The sequence below is a fragment of the Pongo pygmaeus genome, chromosome 10 (genome assembly GCF_028885625.2).
Source record: "Pongo pygmaeus isolate AG05252 chromosome 10, NHGRI_mPonPyg2-v2.0_pri, whole genome shotgun sequence".
Classification (NCBI taxonomy): domain Eukaryota; kingdom Metazoa; phylum Chordata; class Mammalia; order Primates; family Hominidae; genus Pongo; species Pongo pygmaeus.
In genome coordinates this window covers 51,077,388-51,090,495 of record NC_072383.2, presented here as the reverse complement: position 1 = coordinate 51,090,495, position 13,108 = coordinate 51,077,388, and the positions used below count along the sequence as shown (strand labels likewise).

Sequence of the window (13,108 nt, the reverse complement as noted above, 5' to 3'; positions counted from 1 at the left end):
AATCCCAGCACTTTGGGAGGCCAAGACGGGTGGATCTCGAGGTCAGGAGTTTGAGACCAGTCTGGCCAACATAGTGAAACCCCGTCTCTACTACAAAATACAAAAAATTAGCTGGGCGTGGTGGCGGGCGCCTATAGTCCCAGCTACTTGGGAGGCTGAGGCAGGAGAATCAGTTGAACCTGGGAGGCAGAGGTTGCAGTGAGCCGAGATCCCGCCATTGTACTCCGGCGTGGGCAACAGAGTGAGACTCTGTCTCAAAAAAAAGAAAGAAAAGAAAAAGGAGAAGTAGCCCCTGCCTAGGCTACCTCAGTGGGACTTGAGAACTGACTGGATGTGGATGAGAGCTGGGTCACAGGAAGGGACAAGAACATGCTCCTGGGAAACTCCTGCTCAGTTAAGACACAGCTCAAGCATCCTGTGCTCTGTGAAGCATTCCTGCTCAAGTCTCTCCTGTTACCCCCAGGACAGTGTACAGGAACCCAACAATGTGATGTGCAGGTCTTTAAGCACCATTAGGGCAGTGATTTTGTTGTCTTTACCCTTCTTTCCCCAGTGCCCACCATGAGATCCCATCTTTAAAAATAAATGTTGAGGCTGGGTGTGGTGTCTCATACTTGTAATCCCAGCACTTTGGGAGTCCTAGGCAGGTGGATCACTTGAGCCCAGGAGTTCAAGACCAGCTTGGGCAACATGGCAAAACCTTGTCTCTATGAAAAAATACAAAAATTAGCCGGGTGTGGTGCCACACATCTGTAGTCCCAGCTACTTGGGAGGCTGAGCTAGGAGGATTGCTTGAGCCCTGGAGGTGAAGGATGCTGTGAGCTATGATTACAGCCTAAGTAACAGAACAAGAGCTTATCTCAAAAATAAAAATAAAAATAATCAACAATTTACTTTGGGAGGCCAAGGTGGACAGATCACGAGGTCAGGAGATCAAGACCATCCTGACTAACACGGTGAAACCCCGTCTCTACTAAAAATACAAAAAAATTAGCTAGGTGTGGTGGCAGGCGCCTGTAGTCCCAGCTACTTGGGAGGCTGAGGTAGGAGAATGGCATGAACCCAGGAGGCGGAGCTTGCAGTGAGCCAAGATCGTGCCACTGCACTCTAGCCTAGGCGACAGAGCAAGACCCCCATCTAAAAATAAATAAATAAATAAAATTTAAAAAATAATAAACAATTTAAAATGCTGAGTGCAGTGGTTCATGCCTGTAATCCCAGAACTTTGGGAGACTGAGGAAGGAGGACTACTTGAGCTCAGGAGTTTGAGACCAGCCTGGGCAACATACCAAGACTTCATCTCTACAAAAAATAAAAAATTAGGCGGGGCGCGGTGGCTCATGCCTGTAATCCCAGCACTTTGGGAGGCCGAGGTGGGCAGATCACGAGGTCAGGAGATCGACACCATCCTGGCTAACACGGTGAAACCCCGTCTCTACTAAAAATACAAAAAATTAGCCGGATGTGGTGGCGGGCGCCTGTAGTCCCAGCTGCTCGGGAGCCTGAGGCAGGAGAATGGCGTGAACCCAGGAGGCAGAGCTTGCAGTGAGCCGAGACTGTGCCACTGCACTCCAGCCTGGGTGACAGAGCGAGACTCTGTCTCAAAAAAAAAAAATAGCTGGGTATCGTGGTCCATGCCTGTGGTCCCTCCTACTCAGGAGGCTGAGGCAGGAGGATCACAAGAGCCCAGGGAGGACAAGGCTGCAGTGAGCCATGATCGTGTCATTGCACTCCAGACTGGACAGAGACTCTGTCTCCAAAAAAAGAAACCAGATAAATAAATAAAAATAAATGTTAGTGGAAGAGAAGAGAGACAAGAGGGTCCCTGGATTACAGGAATAGAGGAAGGCCCAAGGATATGCGTCAGGAAAGTTGACTTTACTCTGTTTCCTGTGCACACCTACCCCAAGTCACTGGTTAGAACTGCTGTGGACTGCATGCCCACAGAAGAATCCAAGGATTCGGCAGGTGGGAAAGGCAGTGATGAGGCAGACAAGACAGCTATACAATCGCCATATTTATGTTGGCGTGTACATTGATGACACATAAACTGCATATTTACACAGGAGAAAGGGTACAGGCAGGCTGAGGATTCCTGGAACAAGGGCCTTGCTGAACACTGAAGTGGCAGGCACTCCGCTGAGGCCTACAGGGGAGGATGGTAGGGGCAGCAATTGAAGTACAGTCTTCTGGGCAGAGAGGTGGGCAGCCCCGTGGACAGCTCTCTGGAAAGGAGTGGCTCTCCTGAGGATGGGCCAGGGCAGCCAGGCGCTGCTGTACACACTCAGCCGTCAGCCGTGCTTCTGGGTCTGCATCCCAACAGTCTTCTAGGAGCTCCCTCAGCCCATCAGGGTCCTGGGGGGAATGACAGGGAGGAAGGGTTGACCCTAGGATCTTGAGTGGGCCCCAGGGTTACAAGCCATCTTCAGTATCCATCACTCTCCTGCTTTCACCATCCACTTCTGATCTTTCCTGGAGCTTCCTTCCTCTCCCTCTTGCTGAATTCCAGCCCTCTGAGTCTTGCTCCCTATGAAACAGGCTCTCTGGGGGCCTTCTGTATAGCCCACCGTTTCCTCTGAGGAGCTAATGTAGGTTGACAGCTTAATATGCTAATAGGAAACTACTCTCTTTCCTCTCAGAGGGCCAGAGTCTTCTGCAAGCAATGCCCAGTTTCTGTTAGCTAACCTAAGACTTGTGCCATGGAAATTTCAGATCAGGTAGCAGAAGGGACATTCTGTTAAAAAAGTATTTGTGCAAAGCCCTGAACTTTCACTGTGACGCCACTGCTTTCACCCTTTATACCCAGAACTGCCTTTTATTGGGTCACAGCAGAAACATCATCAATGTATGACAGAATGGGGACTTATTGAATTGATTTTTGGGCTTTACTGTATTAGGAGAGCAGATGGGGCAGAGCTCAGGGCAACAGCAAAGCCAAGCTCGAGGGCTTCCTGGAGAAGGAGACTGAGGAACAGGGCTAACTGATGGTAGAGAGGAGAGACAGGCTGGGCAAGGCTGAGCAAGAGGAAGGTGTGTGTCTCAGGTAGATGGAATTGACTGTTGAGACTTAGGGTGGAAGAGGATGAACTGAAGGGGAGAGGAGGCTTGCCCAGTTCCAGCTGAGCATGAACCAAGGAGTGATGGGAGATAAGAGGAGATAGGAGTAGACAGACACCCTGGCAGAGAGGTCCTTGAAGCCCATGCCCAGTCCCCACTCTCCAGGTTCCCAGCCCAACAGCCTAGGCCTCTTACTGTGGCAAAGCAGCGCCAGGTGGATGGGATGTAGGGACGCCTCCTCTCCTGCACTGCCAAGGCCCATAGCTCATCAGAGGTAGGGGTATTGCCCAGTTCTGCCTCATAGGCCAGTTGGAAGGGTGGTGGACTGCTGTCTGGAGGAAGGTAGAGGGGCTGGGTGTCAGTTAGTCCTAGGGGTGCCTACCATGTAGAAAGGGCAAGACAGGGAAGAGCAGAGCTTTCTCAGGCCAGGTCAGGTTGGGGTGAACCTAGAATGGGCGGGGGGGAGCCCAGGAGAGGGGACTGTACCACCCATCCTTACCAGGACTCAAATCTGGGCAGCGGCTCAGTATCTCCCACAGGAGCAGAGCCAAAGAGTAAATATCAGCTCGTCGGAGGGCCATGCCCCAATCCTGTAGGTCCAGAGTCTTGTCCAAGAGCTCTGGTGCCATGTACCTCTGGGTGCCAGCCTGGAGAGCAAGGCACGAAGGGCCAAGAATCATCTCTGTGGCAACCCTCATTGCAGCAATGGTCCATGCAATATCCCCCCAACTACAGACTCAGCAATGCCCCAAATGCTATAGGTATTGCTACAACTGTTGACACACAACGGCTGCATTACCATCAGCAGCACCAACATCATCCTGGGCCTCACCAGTTATCCAGAGAACTCACTTCCATGATGGCAGCTGGGCCTTGTGGTTGAGTAGGGGTCCAGGCAGGGGGCTGAGTGAGGCCAGGGAGCACCAAGGCAAGGCCCAGGTCTCCAATGGCACATGATCCATCTTCCCGAATGAGCACATTCTGGCTGCTCAGATCTCGGTGGGCAATACCTGGTTTATATTGGCCTGTGGGGGAATCCAAGGTTGAAGGAACATCGATTTTCTTCCTCCCTCTTTTTTTTTTTTTGAGTCGGCATGTCGCTCTGTCGCCCAGGCTGGAGTGCAGTGTCGCAATCTCGGCTCACTGCAACCTCCGCCTCCCGGGTTCAAGCGATTCTCCTGCCTCAGCCTCCCGAGTAGCTAGGATTAAAGGCACTCGCCACCATGCCCAGCTAATATTTTGTATTTTTAATAGAGACGGGGTTTCACCGTGTTAGCCAGGATGGCCTCGATTTCCTGACCTCGTGATCCACCCACCTCGGCCTCCCAAAGCGCTGGGATTATAGGTGTGAGCCACCGTGCCCGGCTCTTCCTCCCTCTTTTGACCCAATCTTTCCCCTCCAAACTAAGGCAGAATCAGAAACATAGCACTGTGGCTCCCTTGACTTCCTATGCCCAGCTCACCCACCATTCTGCCAGCGCTCCTCATGGAGAAATGCCAGGCCTTGGGCCAGGGACAGTGCCATCCGCAGGGAACTTCCCCAGTCACTGGTGTGCTGGGTCAAGTAGTGGCACAGGGAGCCCTGGGGAAAAGCAGAGAGAAAAGGATGGTACACAAAGCTGGAGATGGCTGATCCATCCCAGGGAGCAGAGATCAATTGACAGTCTTCTCCCTGATCTCCCCAGCAGATAGACACACTGACGGATGCTGGCCAAGACAATAGGTAGAAGGAGTAAGACTGTGTGTCAATTGACATGAAAAATAGTAACTCTAGATCAAGGGTACTGGGCACTTACTGTGGTCCAAGCCCAGTGGATGTGGCCTCCTGTAATCCTTGTGACAACCCTAGGAGGTAGGTGGTCCTGTCACACCCCCATTTAACAGATGAAGAGCTTTTCCTTAGAGAACTAAGGAAACTCTCTTGAAGTCAGTCGGTGAGGCAGGAGTGGAGCTTGAATCCAAGCAGTCTGACTGAGGATCACTTACTAATAACCACACCTTATACTGACTCAGAAGACATGGGGCAAAGACAGTAACAGAGGAGGCAGGACAAGCTAGTCAGGGGCATCCTTCATGAGCCACCTTGTCTGAGGTGTCAGGCATGTGTACACATAGACGGGCAGAGCCAGTAGATAACAGAGTAGCAGGCAGAGGGCAAGTGGGAATTGGAGGGAAGGGAGCAATAGAACTCCTCATTCAACAAGTGTCATCGAGCACCTTCAGTGGCCATGAACTGTGTTCAGGCACCAAGATGGCTCAGGGAAGGTAAGAGATAAAGAATGCAGTAAACCCCAAGATAGGAAAATTAACCGAGTGCCAAGGGGCATAAAGCAAGAATGACTAACCCTGCCTGGAGAAGTCAGAGAAATTAAACAAACAAAAAAAACAGTGATTTTTGAGCTGGGCCAGGAGGTATGTCGTCAAAGACGGGACTTTCCATCATTCAAGGTTTCGGAAGTGCAGAAGCAGTAGGTGCTGAAAAAGTTCAGGGAACAGCCACTGCATTTGGGCACTGAAACAGATGGTGGAGGTTGAACAACTTACAATAGGGCAAAGTGAGCTGTGGGGAGCTCTTCCACGTGGACAGAGACACACACAGTCCTGATGGAGGGGTAAACAGGAGGCAATAGACACGATGATGAGGAGCCAGCTCTAGAGTCACATAGATTATGGGCAAATGACTTTCCTTTTCTGAGCCCCATGTGGATAATCATTCCTACCTCATAATGTGTTTGTGAAAGGTAAGTTTGGAAATGTGTTTAAAGCATGTAGCATGGCCGGGCGGGGTGGCTCATGCCTGTAATCCCAGCACTTTGGGAGGCCGAGGCAGGCAGATCACTTGAGGTCAGGAGTTTGAGACCAGCCTGGCCAACATGGTGAAATTCCGTCTCTACTAAAAATACAAAAATTAGCCAGGAGTAGTGGCGGCACAACTTAATCCCAGCTACTCAGGTGGCTGAGGCAGAATTGCTTGAAACCAGGAGGTAGAGGCTGCAGTGAGCCGAGATTGTGCCACTGCACTCTAGCCTAGTCAACAGAATGAGACTCTGTCTAAAAAAAAAAAAAAAAAAAAAAAAAGTGGGTAGTGTAATGCCTAGCAGGAAGCAGATGGGAAATGGTATGAAAGCTTAAAAAGTCCCAAATATTTAACAGGCCCACAGGGCCTGGTGTGGCTGGCCTCTGCCTACCTTTTCCTCTTCTTGTTGCTCATTGCTTTCCCCCTCAAGTCACATCTTATTATTCTTATAGTTCAGTGGCCCTCTCTTCTAGCACTTAGCACACTTGACATTTGACACTTGTGTTTACTTGATCCATTTCTGTCTCCCCTGCTAGTCTATAAAATCTGTAAAAGAGGGACTGTGTGTTTTTTGTGGCCTCTAGCACAGTGCCTGACATATAGTTCATAATTATTTGTTGAATGAATACCAATGAGTTTGGAGGGCTGTGCCTGAAGGTATTTCTTTAACAATTTTTTTTTTTTTTTTTTGGCTGGGCACGGTGGCTCACACCTGTAATCCCAGCACTTTGGGGGGCTAAGATGGGTGGATCACTTGAGGTCAGGAGTTCGAAACCAGCCTGGCCAACATGGTGAAACCCTGTCTCTACTAAAAATGCAAAAATTAGCCAGGCGTGGTGGCAAGCGCCTGTAATCCCAGCTACTGGGGAGGCTGAGGGAGGAGAATCGCTTGAACCTGGGATGCTGAGGTTGCAGTGAGCCAAGCTTGTGCCACTGCACTCCAGCCTGGGCAACAGAACAAGACTCTGTCCTCCCATCAAAATAAAATAAAATAAAATAAAAATATATAAACATGTATTGTTTATGTAATAAAAAAGATAAATACAAATTATTATTTTGAGACAGGGTCTTACTCTGTCACCTAGGCTGGAGTGCAGTGGCACAATCTTGGCTCACTGCCAGCCTTGACCTCCCCAGGCTCAGGTGCTCCTTCCACTTCAGCCTCCCAAGTAGCTGGGACCACAGGCATGTGCCATCACACCCGGCCAATTTTTTGTTTTTTGTAGAGGTGGGGTTTTACGATGTTGCCCAGGCTGTTCTTGAATTCCTGGGTTCAAGCAATCCTCCCGCGTTGGCCTCCCAAAGTGCTGGGATTACAGGCGTCTGCCACCGTGCCCAGCCTGTTACTATTTTTTGAGATGGTCTCGCTCTGTCTCCCAGGCTGGAGTGCAGTGGGATGCTCACGGCTCACTGCAGCCTCAACCTCCTAGGCTCAAGCGATCTTTCCACCTCAGCCTCCTGAGTACCTGGGACTACAGGTGTGCACTGCCATGCTGAGCTAATTTTTGTAATTTTGCAGTGATGGGGTTTCCTCATATTGCCTAGGCTGGTCTTGAGCTCCTGGGCTTAGGCGATCCACCCACCTTGGCCTCCCAAAGTCCTGGGATTACAGGTGTGGGCCACCTCGCCTGGCCATTTTTAATGTCTTAGAAAAGAGAAAATCGAAAGCAGAAGCAATCAACAGGGCCCAGCTGCCATGTAGTCCCCACCTCTATACATACACACAGGCACACACACACACATACACTCCTTGGTGCTCACCTTGGGATGCAGTTCCAGTACCAGCAGGGGCCCAGAGACCAGGGGGCCAGGGCCCCCCCGGCTGGCAGTGATAAATCGGACAATGTGGTCGTGCTGTAGGCCTGGAAGTTCGTACAATGCTCTCTCAGCTTGGAACTGAGCCACAGACCTCGGTGGGAAGGCCTTGATGGCAACCAGTTTTCCTTGCAGCTGCCCGGCCCAAACCACTGCATGACCTCCTTCCCGGATTACCTGGTAGAGACACTGTGCTGAATGTGGGCCTCTGAGCTACAAGAGGGTCAGGCTTCCTCCCCACCACAACCTCCAGGAGTGCCCAGAGGAGCCCTTCTCTCCCTCCCTGGGGCACCTGGGAGAAACACAGCTCGGGCAGCTCCTGCAGCTCCACACTCCAGTCCCTGCCTGAGTCTGGCCTTGGCTCTGGCACTGGCTCACCTCGCACTCTGTAGTTCTTTCGCTGTAGCAGGGCTGGAACAGACAAGAGCCTTAGGGTCAGGGTGCACATGCATAGGGACAGGAAAAGGGACTTTGTGAGAGGTCATGGGAGTCCGGGAATCAGGCTATAGAGATCCCAAGACCATGGGGTCAGGGGTGCCTGGAGGGGGGTCAGAGCTTTGGGGGCAATGTCTTGGGGTCACAAGGGAGGGATGGGGTGGATTAGTACCCAAGATGATGCTGCCCAGCAGCAGCAGGAGGAGGAGGAACAGCCCCAGCAGCACCAGTGCCATCCAGATGGACTCACCTGGACATCAAGGCAAGAATGCAGGCTGGCGAGCACTGACCCAAACCTGCTCTCTGCTCTTCCCCTCCTGAGAGCTTGCTTCTCAACCCACCCCCACCATGGTCACAAGACCCCTTATCTCCCAGTCACCAGGGCAACCAACTTCCCAAGGCCAGGAGGAGGAAAGTGTGGGGCGGGAGTAGGGTGAGAACTGGCCCTGGTTCCACCTCTCATCCTAACCTGGGCCCCAGCCCCCATCAGGCTTCAGTACCCTTGGGTGGCTACCTGGGGCAGCCTGGGGACCCTGGGAGCCAGGAGTCCCAGGACTCCCTGGAGGAGGCAGATGGCTGTAATTGGCATTGCAGAAGTCAGTGCCACAGGAGCAGGTGAAGAGAGTGGAGCCAGGGCTGGGGTGGGCTCGGGGACTTGGGTCACAGTGGAGGGACTCACAGCCTGGCTCATCACTGTCTCGGCATCCTGATGGGGTGGGATTGGGGTAGAGGAGAGAAAGCAGGGGCAAGGGAGAAAGCACAATGGGGTGTGGAAACAGAGGATAAATCCCTTCTCTATCAGAGGCATCCCTTCCATCTCTCATGGGCTTTTCTTTCCCACCACATGTTCTATTTCTCCCCTTCCCCCTTGGTTGCCACCCACACCCCAGGATGTGTCTGTCTCCCACCCTAGCTATCACCTGCCATATACTTTGCCATTCACCTTGCATTTCCACCTGTGCCCGGTCTTGGGTCAGGTTCCAGATCCCAAAGCAGCAGCGGCTGTAGAGGCAGCGGATAGCTCTGGGGAGCTCTGTGCCTGTATCTAGCAGCTCTCCCAGTGTCTTTGTGCTTCCCCGCACTCCAGGGGCCTCAAAGAACACACAGGTTCGCCTGTTTGGGGGTGCTGAGGCCCAGGGTGGGGAAAGGAAAGGATTCAAGATGGGAGTGAATGCAGAGGCAAACAACTGGCCAAAAGAATAGACAAAACATGTTTCACATCCCAGCGTCAGTATGGTAAAGCCACAGGAGGAAGCAGGGTCAGCAGAGGCCTGGAACCTGAGCCCTGCCATGGGGACACATGGCTCTATCCTTCACCCTTACTCACCCAGCCCACTCACCACTCTTCCAAAGGGGTGGCTCTTGCTTCAAGCGCCCCTTTCCCTCGCTGGATGGATGGAGAGACCCTTCCCCTCCCTGTAGACACTTACCTTCCACAGCTGTGGGAAGTAATGCCCAAAGCCCCAAAGACCCTAGCATCTTGCTGGAGGATGGCAGCAGCAGCAGGAGGAGAGCATGAGCCAGCACAGCTGCCCCTGGCCAAATCTTTCTTCAGATACAGGGCATCCTGGGGCTTCTGATCCCTCAGTCCCCAACTCCGCCCCCCTCATCCTATCCCAGCCTCTGTGGGGGAGAAGGCTGCTGTGGGGGAGAGGGTGGGTGTGGGGAAAGCAGGGAAAGAAAGGGAGGAGCAGAGAACCAATCTCATATCCTCTTCTCTTCTACAACCTCCTCTTTGCTCTGCATAGTGGGAGGAGGGGACCTTGGAGGCCCAGCTGAGAACCCAGTGATGCCTCATTTCAAATCTTTGCCCTTTCCTGACCTTGGAAGAAGATGCTGGACTCTGTTGACTCTTCTCAGGAGGAAACCAATGTGAGGTCAAATGCTTAGAGCCATTCAGCTCTGCCCAAGATCCTTTCTAGCCTAAGATCCCTTTATATTCAGGGTTCATATCTGCAGCTGCTTGGGCAGAGGAAGGCCTCGCAGCCCATATTAGAGGTTACCTTGTTTTCCAACTTAAGAATCAGAAAGTATACAAAACTTACCTGAATTTTTAAAAAACACATTGAAAACAGTAACAATGTGTTAAATTTTGCCATGTGGATTTTTTTTTTTTTTCGAGACGGAGTCTTGCTCTTCTCCCCCAGGCTGGAGTGCAGTGGCGCGATTGCAGCCCACTGCAACCTCCGCCTCCTGGGTTCAAGCGATTCTCCTGCCTCAGCCTCCCAAGTAGCTGGGATTACAGGCGCCTGCCACCACACCCGGCTAATTCTTGTATTTTTAGTAGAGACAGGGTTTTACCATGTCAGCCAGGCTAGTCTTGAATTCCTTACCTCAGGTGATTTGCCTGCCTCGGCCTCCCAAAGTGCTGGGATTATAGGCGTGAGCCACCGTGCCTGGCTGCGAATTTTACTTAAAAAAAAAACACATTGGTTCACAGGCTGAACAAATATCCATTATTAAGGAGGTAACAAATTTCTTATCAAGCACCTACTATGTGCTGGGGCACAGCTAGGGCTATGCATTTTACAATCATCTCATCTAATTCTCCCCTGAAATATTTATCATTATTATTTTATTTATTTATTTGTTGAGACCGAGTCTCACTCTGTCACCAGGCTGGAGTGCAGTGGTGCCATCTTGGCTCACTGCAACCTCCGACTCCCTGGTTCAAGCGATTCTCCTGCCTCAGCCTCTCGAGTAGCTGGGATTACAGGCACGCGCCACCATGCCCAGCTAATTTTTGTATTTTTAGTAGAGACAGGGTTTCACCATGTTGGCCAGGATAGTCTCGATCTCGTGACCTCGTGATCCGCTTGCCTTGGCCTCCCAAAGTGCTGGGATTACAAGCGTGAGCCACTACGCCTGGCCTATTATTTTTATTATTTTCATTTTATAGGTAAGAAAACTGAACTTACGTAAGTCGCCCAAAGTCATTCAGCTAGGAAATAGCAGAGCTGGAATTTGAACTTAGGCTGGTCTGACTCCAAAGTCCAGGTTCTAGTCTTATTTTTATTATTATTTTTGTACTTTTAGTAGAGACGGGGTTTCACCATGTTGGCCAGGATGGGGTCGATCTTTTTTTTTTTTTTTTTTTTTTTTTGAGACGGAGTCTCGCTCTGTCGCCCAGGCTGGAGTGCAGTGGCGCCATCTCGGCTCACTGCAAGCTCCGCCTCCCGGGTTCACGCCATTCTCCTGCCTCAGCCTCCCGAGCAGCTGGGACTACAGGCGGCCGCCACCACGCCCGGCTAATTTTTTGTATTTTTAGTAGAGACGGGTTTTCACCGTGTTAGCCAGGATGGTCTTGATCTCCTGACCTCGTGATCCGCCCGCCTCGGCCTCCCAAAGTGCTGAGATTACAGGCGTGAGCCACCGCGCCCGGCCGATGGGGTCGGTCTCTTAACCTCGTGATCCCTCCGCCTCGGCCTCCCAAAGTGCTGGGATTGCAGGCGTGAGCCACGGCACTCGGCCGGCTCTATTCTTTGTATTACACCATACTGTCTGAAAGACGTACAAAATTCAACAATGGAAAAAAAATTACCACTTAATACTATACTTGGACATTTGAATTTACATTGTTGAGAAAATATGCATCATTACCTGCCAACACGCCACTAAAAAGGGAGGGTACAGTTCAAACTATTACCACCAGAGGTCAGCAGAGGAGAAATTCCCTGCTGCGGTGAGAGGGCAGAAAGTACCTTCTCTGATGACTAATACATATAGTACACCTCCTACATTTACTAAGCTGCAGGGACTATAAAATGTGAAGGGCGGGCACAGGATGTAGAGAGTTTCAGCATGGAGGTGGGAGGAGAGGGCTACGGCTTGTTCTGCAGTAGAGACAGAGGAGTCCAACTCCACCAGGCTCTTTCCCAGAGTAAGAAACAACAGAAATAGGTAATCGCTTCCAGCCCTGTGAGCCACTGGCTCCTAGAGAAATAAGAGTCAGAGGGTACATGTTCTCTGTTTCCCTAGCTTTCTGTCCCCCTAGTGGCTGCCTGGAAACCCTTTCTTGGAATGATCTGGCTTAGACCAGGGATGACAGTCTGAGTGCCGACTTTTTTTTTTTTTTTTTTTTTGAGACAGAGTCTGTGTCGCCCAGGCTGGAGTGCAGTGGTGCGATCTCGGCTCACTGCAACCTCTGCCTACCGGGTTCAAGCGATTCTCCTGCCTCAGCTTCCTGAGTAGCTGGGACTACAGACGCATACCACCACGCCCGGCTAATTTTTGTATTTTTAGTAGAGAGGGGGTTTCGCCATGTTGGCCAGGCTGGTCTCAAACTCCTGACCTCAGGTAATCCGCCCGCCTCGGCCTCCCAAAGTGCTGGGATTACAGACGGGAGCCACTGCGCCCAGCTTGAGTACTGACTTTTTGATTCTGGGGTCTTTCTTCTGGCAAACCTGCATGAAAGGAAGAGATAGTAAAAGTTCCAGTAGTTGTGAAACAGCAGCGGGAGGAATGACCAGGGCTAGAGATAGCCACCCATCCTTCTTTGGACCCTTCCAGGAGTCTGCAGGGCCTTGCCAGTGAGGTGGAATGTTGTGCTTCCAGCTACTTTCCTTCACTAGCTCCCAGATCAGATAAGTCTGGGGTGGTGTGTGTGGTGGGGGGTGAGGGGAGATTTGAAGGTGAAATAGCTTCTTGTGTCTGGAATGTCTCAGGAGACTATCTCCTCCAGAGTGGGAGCAGGGTAAGGATCAGGCAGAAAGGCAGTCTCCTCACCCAAAGCTTCGGATAACCAATTCTTTCCAAGATAGAAACATTCCAGTCAGGTTTATGGGAACTATACCTGCTCTGGGCTGTTAGGTTTTAGAGTTAAGATGGTGATAGAGGCTGGGCGCTGTGGTTCCATGTCTGTAATCCCAGTACTTTGAGAGGCCAGTAGTCCCCCTGGGCAACATAGCGAGACCCCAATCTATATTATTAAAAAAAAAAAAAAAAAGCATTTCCTTTTTTTTTTGAGATGGAGTCTCACTCTGTCATTCAGGCTGGATAAAGTGG

The 13,108-nt window shown here is 51.2% G+C and overlaps 1 protein-coding gene across 3 annotated transcripts; it reads right to left on the bottom strand.

Moving 5' to 3' along the window:
• Positions 1-1,859: 1,859 nt before the first annotated feature.
• Positions 1,860-9,663, bottom strand: AMHR2 (anti-Mullerian hormone receptor type 2). 3 transcript variants are annotated; one of them, XM_054443711.1, is made up of 11 exons: positions 9,535-9,663; positions 9,048-9,230; positions 8,619-8,810; positions 8,277-8,354; positions 7,962-8,080; positions 7,616-7,846; positions 4,525-4,639; positions 3,910-4,082; positions 3,557-3,704; positions 3,253-3,389; positions 1,860-2,355 (listed from the first exon to the last, which is right to left on the bottom strand). In XM_054443711.1, exons 1-11 carry the CDS (start codon positions 9,581-9,583, stop codon positions 2,059-2,061), a joined length of 1,722 nt encoding a protein of 573 aa, XP_054299686.1. In that variant the 5' UTR covers positions 9,584-9,663; the 3' UTR covers positions 1,860-2,058. The 3 variants fall into 3 exon arrangements, with proteins under 3 accessions (XP_054299686.1, XP_054299687.1, XP_054299688.1); XM_054443713.1 differs by lacking the exon at positions 9,535-9,663 and having other exon boundaries at positions 2,058-2,355; positions 8,048-8,080; positions 9,048-9,186; XM_054443712.1 differs by lacking the exons at positions 3,253-3,389; positions 3,557-3,704.
• Positions 9,664-13,108: the final 3,445 nt, after the last annotated feature.

Bases quoted from the DNA above. Each gene is read 5' to 3' on its own strand.
- AMHR2 (XM_054443711.1), bottom strand. From the start codon at position 9,583: ATGCTAGGGTCTTTGGGGCTTTGGGCATTACTTCCCACAGCTGTGGAA. The intron at 4,640-7,615 runs GTGAGCACCAAG...GCTTTTCCCCAG, and splicing joins TACTGGAACTGCATCCCAAG to GGCTCCCTGTGCCACTACTT. The intron at 3,390-3,556 runs GTAAGGATGGGT...ACCTTCCTCCAG, and splicing joins CTGCCCAGATTTGAGTCCTG to ACAGCAGTCCACCACCCTTC.